General features: G+C 34.3%; 1 protein-coding gene across 1 annotated transcript; it reads right to left on the reverse strand.

The window, feature by feature from the left end:
• Positions 1-2,439: 2,439 nt before the first annotated feature.
• On the reverse strand, positions 2,440-9,423 carry LOC133194099 (alpha-amylase-like). The gene is made up of 8 exons (XM_061330066.1): positions 9,359-9,423; positions 8,455-8,591; positions 7,664-7,815; positions 4,789-5,310; positions 4,589-4,707; positions 4,271-4,491; positions 3,833-4,163; positions 2,440-2,495 (listed from the first exon to the last, which is right to left on the reverse strand). The coding sequence occupies exons 1-8, from the start codon at positions 9,399-9,401 to the stop codon at positions 2,458-2,460; spliced, it is 1,563 nt and encodes a 520-aa protein (XP_061186050.1). The 5' UTR covers positions 9,402-9,423; the 3' UTR covers positions 2,440-2,457.
• Between the last annotated feature and the right edge of the window lie 3,452 nt (positions 9,424-12,875).

The following is a 12,875-nucleotide window of genomic DNA, read 5'->3' on the forward strand; positions in this document are numbered from 1 at the left end:
ATATAAATTTAGACTTAGTAATGACAACCACTACAACCTGATGTTTGCAAATAAATAGAGGATACTCAATATTTTGTCTTTGGATGTGGCATTTATTTCACAAGTTAGGTCCAAAGCTTTTGGTCTTTTCATAAGTGAAAAGCACGACTAAATATATCCCGTCTAAAGAATGAAATGAGTGTTTCTCCAACTTTTTTTCTGTTTATCACATTTTCTTCGGTTTTTCCTTTATTTTATTTGTCATAAAAGGTTCACTTAACCTCCGTGTAGCATAGCACTTTTCCTACAATTCTAGAAAGAAATGGTGGGTAACTCATTACATGCTTTGGTTCTATGAATATGCCGCCAGAATTGGTCAGCAATTAATTTTTTTCAGAAATTTTAAAAGGAAATCAAGTCAAAATATCGTATATACTCGCCTAAAAGTCAATTTGCTTATGAGTCGGTTGTATTTTTTTTTTTTTTACATATTATTTTGGAGGAAAATTGTCTTTGGCTCGCTTTTAAGTCGATAGGTTTTTTTGCCAGAATTGTTACAACATATATTCTAGATAAATCAGCACAAAAAAGTAATGTTATTTATAATTTTAATGAAATTTTCGAAACCTTGTAAGTCTACCTCATCAATACATAGGGCTCACGGTGGGTTTGACCGGTCGACGGGGATGCTTACTTCTCCTGCGCACCTGATCCACTTCTGGAATTTCCGGGGATCCATGTTTTATGCCCTGCTCACAGATTTGTATTGTTTGTAGGTTTTTTGAGCTCGAACACTATTCGTTATCTTCACCTTTTTCATTAAAGAGAAAGAAATTGATTTTAAAATTGTTGACACAGCCATTGGTATCCTCAAACCGAGTACCAAGAAAACATCTGATGTTAATAAAAAGGGATACAATAAAAAGGATGGAATTAAATAAGTTTTCGTTCACAAAACAGTTAAAAACGTTACACAACAAAAGCCATAAGACTTTATAAAATTAAAGATATAGAAATGATGATGATAAGGAAGGCATGTATTATATATTATATATAAAAAAGTAAATGTATCTAAAAAAGTATGTAATCGTGCACAATATCTAAGAAAGGAAAAATTAAAAAAAAAATTCAAATCAACGAATCACACATATGACTGGAAAATTATAATTTCGGACAAAAAGAAAATGAAGAAAAGATAGTTAATCAAAGATTACAGAACTCGCCTCAACGAACGTTATCTTTAAATAAGATTAAGTCCCTAATTGAACTAATAATAAATCTAGTAGTGTGCATCCCTAGATGCGACATGTATTTATGCAATTTTGGATCTATTAGGGCTTGCAGTTACTTTGGAATGGACTTGTTCTAACAAACTGGTCATTCATCTAGAAAATGCAGGTCAGATCTAGCATACAAGTAAGCCTGGTAGCTTCCCTAGATGTATCATCCGGCAATACAAGCTTGCTCTATGAAAGACTTAAACTGGAATAAACCTGCTCCAAAACCTTTAACAGGGTTACTTGTCCAGAAAATGAAGGTCAAATCCAGCATCCGAAGCAACTCCGGTAATGTGCATCACTTGTTGCCTCATACATGCAGGTTTGCTTCAGATAGGCCTTATGCTAGTCCTTCAAACTTCAGCTTGGCCTTTCGTCCAGAAAATGTAGGTCAGATGCTTCATATATTGTAATAATCTATGGAAGTGTACTTAGTTAGGCTTGTATATATAGTTACTTGGAATCAGACCTGCTGTTAAATATTTCACCTTGGACATATAACATACGTTCTTCTCGACTTCTCTTTGACTAATACCGGCATTCCCCCAAAGTTTTCCCCTAAAACTTTTGCATTAAACCATTCCAGTTGCAAGTACTAGTACACCCAATCATGTTAGTACCCGTTTTTGTATCAGTTTTATTTTTGAATTAAACAATGAAAAGTGAAGAGAATAGTAGTTATGTTCAAAGTCCATTTAAACAATACAAATTTTGAGCAAAGCAAACACAGACTTCTTAAAAGCAGAGATGGAATCAAGTGCCTTGGAGGAGTGAGATTCCCCAGTCGACAGGTCACACCCACCGTGTGCTTTTTTATGTTCGTGGAAGACGGAAAAATCTGTATACAATTCAGTGTCATAATAACTTCAAAACAATTCGTATGAAAGACGTCTATCAACATTCGACTTAACGATAGACTTGTATTCGAAAACCAGGTCATTATATCGACCATAGAATTTGCGAGGTTGTTTATATTATTGTATCATGTACTTATTTGTCAGAAGTCTGCCTCGTTTTACAAGCTAATCGTATGTAGAAAATGCTCTTGCGTATCGAATAATTTCAGAATTTGGGTATAATAATCAAGGTATGGATTCTTTAAGTCACAGAGACACATTTATTTGTAAAACATAGAGAAATTCAATTACAAAATAACTTTTAGAAATACATTTTTAATTGTTTATTATACACGTTTAATTGTTTACGTTGTAACCTTTTTAGCCGATCCCTTTTTGGCACCTGCAAAGAAATACATATATTCTCATAAAATTGCAACATGACAGAGATATAATTTATAATGATCAATGAAGAAAGTTGTACATGAAAAACATTTCCCGGGTGATGAAAATTTTTGATTTGAATTTTGAATGAGAAAGTGTACGACCTTCACCTTAAGCAAGTGTTGATCTGAACCTTCCTGAACAAATGTGAGACGATCTTTTATATCACCAAAAGTTATACTTAAGGTATGTCACTCGTCAGCTTTTTAGAAAAGTTCAGTCAGAACCCTTAACTTCAAAACTATTTGTTACAATTCAATTTTTATAACATAATTAAATTAAACAATGCAAATTATTCAAAATTCAATGAAAAAACTGCTCAGAAATTCATAAAGAAGCAAGATTTATGAGGGACTATTTCTTGTGGTGGAAGGATATTTAGAAGAAAATTCTTCAAATCTCCACATTTGTTAAATTTAATGTCTTGGAACTATAGCATCACATATTTTTACTTAGAGGAAATTTTCCGTTATGATATGCTAGGAATATTAAATATAGGTCTCAATTTATATTTTTAGAATAAATTTTACACATTCACTTAACAGACTTTGCCAAGAAATAAAGATATATTAAAGAAGTCTAGATAAAATTTACACCGTTTTTTGCCTGAAAATCGCAAATTTTGCCAATATCTCAAAATTTACATCACTGACCCCAACTTTTTCTTTCATAATTTTAAACAACACGATACTTCCAACCGATCAGCACTTAAGTCATAAAAAGTTTGATACAAGAAAATATTTTATTGCCTATTTAGATCTTTTATACCCCAAATATAATACTTTTTTTAGTGCAAAGAGGTCACACAATAATTTATGCGCATTAATTTGCATGATTTGTTCAATGATAAATATCATTCAAACTATTTTACGTAAAATGAGATTATATTTATTGCCAGAATTACATCTTATAAAATATGATAAAGATTAAAGTGATTGACCAAAGAGTTACAATTTAAGTGCAAAAAGGTCAACTTAATTGTACCCTAGCTCAAAAGGATGCACACTGACCCCCCATTTTCTTTGCGATTTTGAGTCATGCTATATGAGTACTTATTTAAAATATACTTCTCAAAAAATCCTTGATATAACTAATTTCACGAGTGACATACCTTAATGTAAAATTGCAGAAAAACAAATAAAAAGACAATAACACCAGATATACACCATCTTTTATCACCTCAAAATGAAGTTCCCATGCAGATATTTGGGAGTATTGTAGAGGAGAAAATACACTTTATGAAAATAGTTTTGGGTTTTTTTTCCTCCCAAAATGCAATACTAGTATACAACTTGCCTATATGAATTGCAACAACAGGGTCATCGCTGCTGTGGCTGATATGGAAGTGGGCGTGTCCATCACCTCCCACGTGAACTTCATTTCCGGTACATCGTCCATTATCGTAATCACCGGATATTACATCACAGTATGTACCCTGTGGTAAACCAGTCTGTAAGTTGACATTAATGTCCGATGTTCCCGCGTTGATAATGATGAAGCCCTTGTTTCCTCGAGAGAAAGCGATGGCGTAGTCTCCATTATCCCACCAATGTGACATCGTTGTTCCCATAACAACATTACGGAAGGCGACCATGTTGTAAATTTGACGCCATCTATGTTCACAAACCTACAGAAAACTGCGCAATAAAATGACCCTGCTTTCTAATAAACTGTGAAATGAAGACCTAACAATTTTTATTCTCGAAATTTTCCCTATCAGAAATTTTCACTAACCCATCCATTTCCACACGTGTTATCGGAGTGAATGGAGGGGCCCTTAATGCTCATGTCCCCGTTATGAGGGGGGCCCTGCCAGTTGTTGTGATCTTCCCCACCTTGGAAATTTCTGTTCCATCTGTAGCTGCTCATCACACGCGTAAAACCGTAAGGATGCGCCAACATGAACTCCGTTGCCATTTTATAAGCACGGGGTTCAAAGAACGTTAAAACGCCACCTAGTGAGAGGTCGATCTAAGCATTAGGCAAAGAAATAAAGATTATATTGAGAGACAATTTGAAACAGGTATCAATAAAAATTATATGTGTTTATACCTCCTCCGCCATGTCCTCTTTGGTTGTCATGGTTATCAATAAAAACAACAACGTCATTTGTATTTGGCATGCCCCAACTTTCGCCCCAACTTTTCAACCATTTTGCTTGATTATGGCGTCTAATAAAAGAAAGAGATGTCATAAACTTTTGCATATACAAACAACAATAATGAAAATGATCTCTGAAAGGGGTATGGTACCTGAACACGTCAGCTAGTTTGATTCCGTAAATGAAGTTTGTAACTCGTGCAATTCCGGTATATTCGCCCGCACTAATTGCCTCGTGACCCATATCAATCACCTCTTGATAAACAAAGGGCTTAGTTCCTGATGGAAAAAAGGCAGTGTTCAAATTATGGAGTCTTCCAAAGACAGCACGGAGATCGCCCGGCCACATGTGTTTGGCAGCATCCACTCGGAAACCAGCTACTCCTAGACTTATGAGGTGGTTGAGGTACCCCGCTATTTCATCCCGTACATAATCTTTGGAAAGTTTCAAGTCTACAAGACTGACCAATCGACAGTTTCGGACCTCGTTGGGGTCGTTGTAGTTATGGATGTTCCCGTCCCCAGTATGACACTCGGAACCACTGTTAAAGTCCCAGGCAGAAAAGGGCACGCCGGGATAGCTCAGTTTGTTCCCGTCCCAGTGGGATCCGCCCGTGCCTGTTCCACTTCCTCCCGCCCCTGTCATGTGATTGATCACAACATCAGCGTAGATTCTGAAGCACAAAGAAAAGATAGGTGCATGGAGAAGTCATAATGTACAGGCGCATATCCAGGAATTTTTTTCCAAGGAGGGGGGTCCTCCCCAGAAAAAAACCTAAACTCCTTTCCCAAACGTATCAAACCAAGAAAATTTCTTGACAAGCAAAAAAAAAATGTCCCCGTTTCCCGGGGGGTGGGGTGGGGGTCCCAAAGTAATTTTTAAGAGTCCCCCCTCCGGATCCGCGCATGATGTATACAAATTTTATTCCATATAGACAGGTTTTCTATGCATTTTTCGTTAATCAGCTATGAAGTTATTAAGTTTCAGTTTAATCATTATTCATTTGTTGAACCCCCCCCCCCCCCCCCGTTTCAAATATAAAATGATTACAATACCAATTTGCGGACAGATTCAATCGTGGCTTGGAAAGAGTTGTCGCGAACCAAGTTTGTGCATCGTTACCGCAGCGAACAAATATTTTTTTTTTGGGGGGGGGGGGGCACCAAGTCCATGGTTCTATTTCTTATTAGCTAGCTTTTTTGTCCCTCAATTATCACGCTCATATTTGATGTGTGGAAAATTTTCCCTGTCCCAAACCGGGGCGGGTTTTTTTTTTTTTTTTTGGGGGGGGGGTCATAGTTTACTCATTTAAAACTTTACTTTAACGTACGATTTTCCAAAATAACTTTGTAATTAAAATGCACATTCTTTCACCATAGTCTTTTAATTTGACATATTTACATAAGAATGATAGTAATTTGTCTCAGAGAGAGAGTTATCTCTCTTATCAGAGGGTAAATAACGTTAAAGACACACCCTTCAAATGAAGATCTGTTAATCCGGAAATTTTTTCGGCATCGGTATTCTTTTATTTTATCAGGTTAAACTTCGTATTTCTCTAATAGGGTGATGTGTTTTCAATTTATTGAGAAATTCGTATGATTTTTGGCAAACATATATTGTTCTGCCGAGCACATTTGGTTTTTTTAGTCAAGTCTTCGCTTCTTGTTGGAATCATTTCGAGTTATAGACAACAGACAATAGACAATATATTTATTTTCCAATCAAGGGCCCCCAGAGAGGCATGAAAGATACATTAGTAGACAAAGGCAGTACATTATCAATAAGGAGATAAATTTAGTTATAATTACAGTAAAACAGTCATTGTACAATTCAAACAGTCATTACAATTCATAGGACAGAAAAAGACCATTCTGTTGTTAATATATGAAACTCTTGGTCATGCACCCAGGGATTTATCAGTACCTTCTCAGGGGCCGAAATTCGGCCCCATTCCCATTTGAAAATGAGTTCAGTTTTTCCCAATTTGGCAGTATTTTTTCCCAATTGGTGAACAATGCTATTATATTTAATTATCTTGGAAAAACACAAAGTAAAATTGTCAGATTGTCTGTAATTTTCACTTATTTAACTAATTTAGCAAAGCTAAAGTCATAACATATGTTAAAAACATTGTAAAAACATCGCCAACTTTTAATCTGAATTTCCTCAGTTTTTTCTGAAAATGGTGATATTGTGTAATTATATAGATTTATTAAGTTATTTCTATCTACTCAATTGATCTATGAGTGAATGTTAAGGACTGTAGGCATTATTTCAAATAGAAAAAATATATTTTCATTACATTAACACATATTAAAAGAGGACTTTGAGAAAATGTGTCCTTAGTATAATTTTTTGAGGTTTATATATAATCTCCAGAAACAGATTCTGTAATGACCTAAATTGGAATATCATACACACATGTACTACCCTAAGTTATATAAACACTTTATACTCATTGAAGTCAATTTTACTTTTATTAACTAGTCTGTTATTCATAATTGATCTTGAATGAAGTTGGATCATATTTAATTGTCTGTTTGGTTGTCCAAATTAGAGTTCATGCTGAAATGTTAAATGAATTACACCTGAATACATGATTTAAGCAACATTTTAAATTTTCCCAATTTCATAAAAAAGCCGATAATTTTTTCCCAATTCCCCCAAAATGGTGTTTCCCAAAATAGGCTGGTAAATCCCTGGCACCTTACGTCGACGACTTCCTACAAACGCCGTTGCACGACTATGAACGCAAAAGGGTGTCGAGAAATTGAAAAGTACCAAGTTAATATCAGATAAAAGGTAAAATACCCCGGCATTAGATATCTGAATTATTATATATATTACTTTTAAGTATATCCAATCATTATTAACACCAATTTAAAATAATTGAATCATTCAGTTGGTCTCTTTCTTCGCTCGCAACCAAAGTTCGTGTTCTTTAATGGTTTTACAACCTTTACTTATCTACAGTAGGTTAGTTATGCCGCATATTTTGTTATATAACTCCTAGAAATTTTTACCTGACATTGACCTTATTGCACCTCTGTATCATATCCCTGAGGTCAGCCTCGTTTCCACTTCTAGTCGACAGCTTGTATGATACAGGCTGGTACCTCTCCCACCATGGTCTGTTGGGACTGGTGACCACTCGGTTCTCATTGGGTGGCGAAATCTGAAAAAAAAATATTTGTCCGAGAATTTTAAATCTTACAAACATAATTTTTTCATAAAGTTTTGCTAGACGTCAACAACACGACGAATTTGATATTAAAACATGCTGTAAACGTACAAAAATTGGCGCACTCAAAATTCAGGTCTATTATTCCTCTTTGATTAGCGCAATCATAAGTTAGCGCAATCGAGCCTTATAGACGACATACATAAGTTTAATCAAGCAATATAGCGTGTACATTAATTACAAAATAAGACGCAGCATGAACGCGCTAAAATATTATTACTGCTAAAATAAATAGTATTACGTTTACAGAATTATCCAATACCAGAAGACTTTATTAACAAAGGAAATCAGACAATAGGCTAGCTGAAGATATATAAAAAAAAAAACCAGCTGATAGTTTTATAAATTTATAATATATGTGAAGTAAAATATTTCGACCACTGACAGATGTCGTAGTCGTTATTACTTGGAGATAGTTACTCCTCCATGGCACCTGATCCCACCTCTGAGGTTTTCAGAGGTCCGTGTTTGCTCACTATTCGTATTGTATAATCGGAATTTTGAGCCCGATTACTGTTCGTTATCTCCACATTTTATTCACAAAAAGTAAAGGTGGGGGCCTGAAATGCATACCTGAACGCCACAATAACCACGAGGTCCAAGAAAACGTTCACATTCCGCAGCGATGTCACTCCATTTCCACTCAAACAGATGTGTAATGGTATGGCGGCCAGGGGCACAGGTCGGGTTACTCCACGTACCACCCCGTGCTTCAGAAAACGAAAAGAAGATGGTCATAGAACAACAAAAGCAATGTATTTTGTGGAGCAATTTTTTACCTTCTGATTTTTCCGATTTATACGAAAGTGCATTCGTACGTGAATCTAAAAAAATAGTGTCTAGAATATTTGACATGAAACTTCTGGGAATATGTCCTCCTTTTAAGGGACATGTATCGCAAGAAAATCTGATTTCCTGTGTCATGGATTCGCCAGTAATTTCCTTTACACTCTAAAAACCTGATAATCACTTTGAACCTATGTCTCAAGACTTGATCTGTGAGGAGATTAACTTCTATCCTTTAGTAAGAGACATAAATTCCCAGAATTAGCCAGGCTCGTAGCAACGGTTTCAAAAGGGGGAGGGGACAACTTCCAAAAATTATCTGACAAGTAAAAATCCCCAAATTTACTGTCCAAATTCTGGAATTTGCCAGTGCTCGACCTTAAAATAAAGTGGGGGGGCGGGGGGCAGCATGTAAAAGAAAGTTTACTGAAGCAAAATACTATACTTAGAAAAAAGAGGGGGTGTCGACGTGTCATGTTTGGTGAAGACCGCGGTTCTCTGAATGCGCCCCCCCCCCCCCCACTCTTTCTACGTTGTCCGTTCCTTTTATAGTGTATTAGAATCGCCCTTGACAGATGTTACAATTACAATTAAATTTTTTTGTCATATTTCGATTGAAGAATTTTCTCCTCGTTCTTGTTCATGTGGAGATTTTGACAGCAAATTTTAACACTTCAAAATAAATACTTACCCAGGGCAACAGATAGTAGTACTGGTAGTAACACTTGGAACATATTCACTAAACTGACTGCAAGGAGATTTCTTATCAGTCAATAAGTACTATATAGGTACTAATTATAGTAGCACCTGAACGGCACTCACCGGCTGCGCTAATGCAAGCAGAATTACAACACATGTACAGCAGGTTATCTTTCAAAACTGAAACCAGTTTAAAAAAATATATCCCAATTAGAACGTCAATACAAGGATGCAAACAGTGTAAGCACGAGCTTGAATTAAAATCTGATTACATACAACTGTAAAAATACATTGGTGTCATGAACAGTATTTGGGAAAAAAATCTCATATTAATTCTGACTCTTCTGTTTTATTTCTTGACAATCGTGCTACGCCTTGTTTACCAATTTATATACACTTATTTTAAATGAAAATATATTTGTCACTTGACAAGGAATTCCAAAACGCAATATCGCACGTGATTTTGACCACGTTTCCAGGTACTCCTTGAGTAATTAATATCCTGGTAGAATTCTACAAAGTTTAAAGAAAATGTACATAAATTATCTATAAACTGTTATTAATATCATCTGGAAATCCCGATATAGAGTTTTCAGTTTATTGAGAGGTTTTTCTTCAAAATTAAAGGTTTCAAATGACCTCTGAAATCGAAATCAAATTATAATAAATTCAGTAGTAATGAAATAATAAGTACACATCTTTTTTCCCTCTCTCTTCTTTTTTCCCCGTTTCGTTTTTTTCCCCTTTCATAATTAATAGATACCCATTCTCGGAGCCTCAGGAAACAAATCAGATTAACGAGGTTGGATCCTGATATTTAAAGTCTTAAACTTTTTTGTCAAGTATATTTTTAGTTTCTACACACATAGCTTAATTAAAAATCAAAACCAAAAATGGGGGTCAATACGCTTCTTTTGGCGCTAGAGTACATTTAATATGACCTATTTGCACTGAAATTTGTGTCTTAATCAAAATCACATCTTTACACTTTCCCTCCAATGATTTTATCCAAATAAATCATTGAACAAAATAAATTATTAGTATTTTTAAAAAAAAAAACACTTTAAAATTGTGACTAAGAAAAAGTTTCAAATTGCTTCGCATAATCAATTATTTGACCTTTCTGCACTCAAAAATATGATTTTTCTGTCATTAGAAATTTAACAAGCAAGAAAATTATTTTAAAGTCTTAAACTTTTGCTGACCTAAGGCAGATTGATCAAAGTTATCTCATATTTTTAGAAAAGAAAAACAAAAGTGGTGGTCTATGATGTAATTTTTTAGATATTACTAAAAAAGTATTAATTTTATGTTAAAATTGGCTAAATTTTTCCCTAGACTTTCAGAATATATTTATATATTTGTCACATTATAATGAAAGAATTCATAAGAAATAATTTAATAGATATTTCAGAACCAGCATAAAACATTTCACTGCAAAAAACAGTTCTGTGTGCAACCAGCATGGAAAAATAGGAATCTAAACTTAACAGTACTGTATATATTTCAAAAGGGAAAAATTGATCATTTTCTCCTAAAAAACCTTCCGCCACAAAATATGGTTTCTGGCTAAATCCTATCTGAATGGAATTTAATCGCGGTTTTTTCATTAGACATAGTTTAATTTGCATTGTAAAATCCAGATTTAATGTTTGAACTTAAAAATGATGCAGAATTTTATAAATAAAGGTCCAGACCAAAATCTGCCCAAAAGCACAGGATCGAACCTCCTTACAGGAGAAGAACCAGAATATTGCGAAATCCCATTATAATACACTTTAACTATATTATATATATATATATATATATATATATATATATATATATATATATATATATATATATATATATATATATATATATATATAATATAAATACTGCATGTAGTTGAGTGTAACATTGAAAATGTTCACCCCAAGAAGAAAACAATTGTCAACCGAGGCGTAGTTGTTGGTAGACCAACAATGGTATTCATTGTAATCACATTATTCAGTTTGTCCACTAGATGTCCTAAAGAAAAGATTTTCAAAGATGCAATGTATTTTCACTGTACTACCAAATTAGCCCCACCCTAGGGCCTGGACCCATGAGCCATGAATTTCACAATTTTAGTAAAGGGTTTACTCATTATGTAATCAGGTAAAAGATTCTCAAATGTGAAAAAATATATTAACTATGATCAACTTAGCCACATCTCTGAGCCTACACCTTGAACAACTGCAAGGGGCCATAAACTTCACAATTTTGATAGAGGGCTAAGTGTTTATGATTAATAAAGAAAATTACTTGCCTGCTAAATGCTCATGAGTAATGTTAAGATTTTTAAATACAGTGTATGTTGTGTATTTTCAATATCTGAAAAACTAAGTCCCATCCAATGGCTATGTATTCCACAATTTTGAAAAAAAGGTTGACCACTCATTATAACCAGGCAAACAGTATGCCTGCTAGATATCCATGAGTAAATCTATCTTTAAAAATTTGTTTGGTTGCCCTCTCCCGACTGACTGGCTAAAAATGGCCTGACTGAAAACTTTTATAAACCCCAGGAAAGAATTATTCTTTTATGCATTCCATAAATTAGATTTTGAAAATTCAGCATTGATTTGTAAATTTTCTGGGATAAAAATTTTCCCACCTAACTACCGAGCCAAATTTTTCATCCTGAGTCAGGAGAGCGCAAACAACATTATCTTAAAGCTATCGCGCAAGAATATAAAGCGTTATGCGTATTACATGCGATACGGTGTCGGCACTATTTCTCTTCTCTACTAATATCTCAATTCCATATATAAGACGTTTGGTCATCGTCACGGGCTGATGCACACTGACCTAAAAGGCCTAGTGTATACATTGATAGGTATGTCAAACCTGTACTGTCTATGGGGATTTCTATTTCATTCAAGTAATACAAAATGTAACACTAATCGTAAATCAGAAATGAATAAAAATAATAATTAGTAAAAAAATAAATAAAATCAGGATTGAGTAAATAATGTTTTGACACACACTAATAACTTACACGTTATTACAATCGAACTGCAGTGAGAGACACACATCGAACACTACGAAAGTGGACAATTTGTGGAGACAGTACAAGTTTGATGGATCCAACGGTAAGTAGAAATAAGCATAAAAACGATCAGAATAAAGTATCAAAATTCTTTTACGAAATACATCCAGAACACATTCACGCCCTTCCAACATGCTGACAAGTCACTTGACAATCCAGTTTTGCTAAAAATAGATAACATAATTTCCATTTTCGTGCGCATGCCTCTCAATGGGATCGGTTATTATTGACCATTTTCCTGATGATTGCATTTTATCTTTGAAAAAAAGTAATAATATATAAAAGCAGGATTCACCGCATTGTAAGGTGTGGTTTTAAATGTTACTTATGTAGTTGTAATCGATTTTTACCAAGATCCTGTTAGCTACAGATTTGAAGAAAAATTGAGTAAAAAAAAATATTGGAGGTTATATAAAAATATTTGTAGGCCTCCTTT

The sequence above is a fragment of the Saccostrea echinata genome, unplaced genomic scaffold (assembly GCF_033153115.1).
Source record: "Saccostrea echinata isolate AGI-Se365-2 ecotype Australia unplaced genomic scaffold, CSIRO_AGI_Sech_v1 ptg000028l, whole genome shotgun sequence".
NCBI classification, from domain to species: Eukaryota; Metazoa; Mollusca; class Bivalvia; order Ostreida; family Ostreidae; genus Saccostrea; species Saccostrea echinata.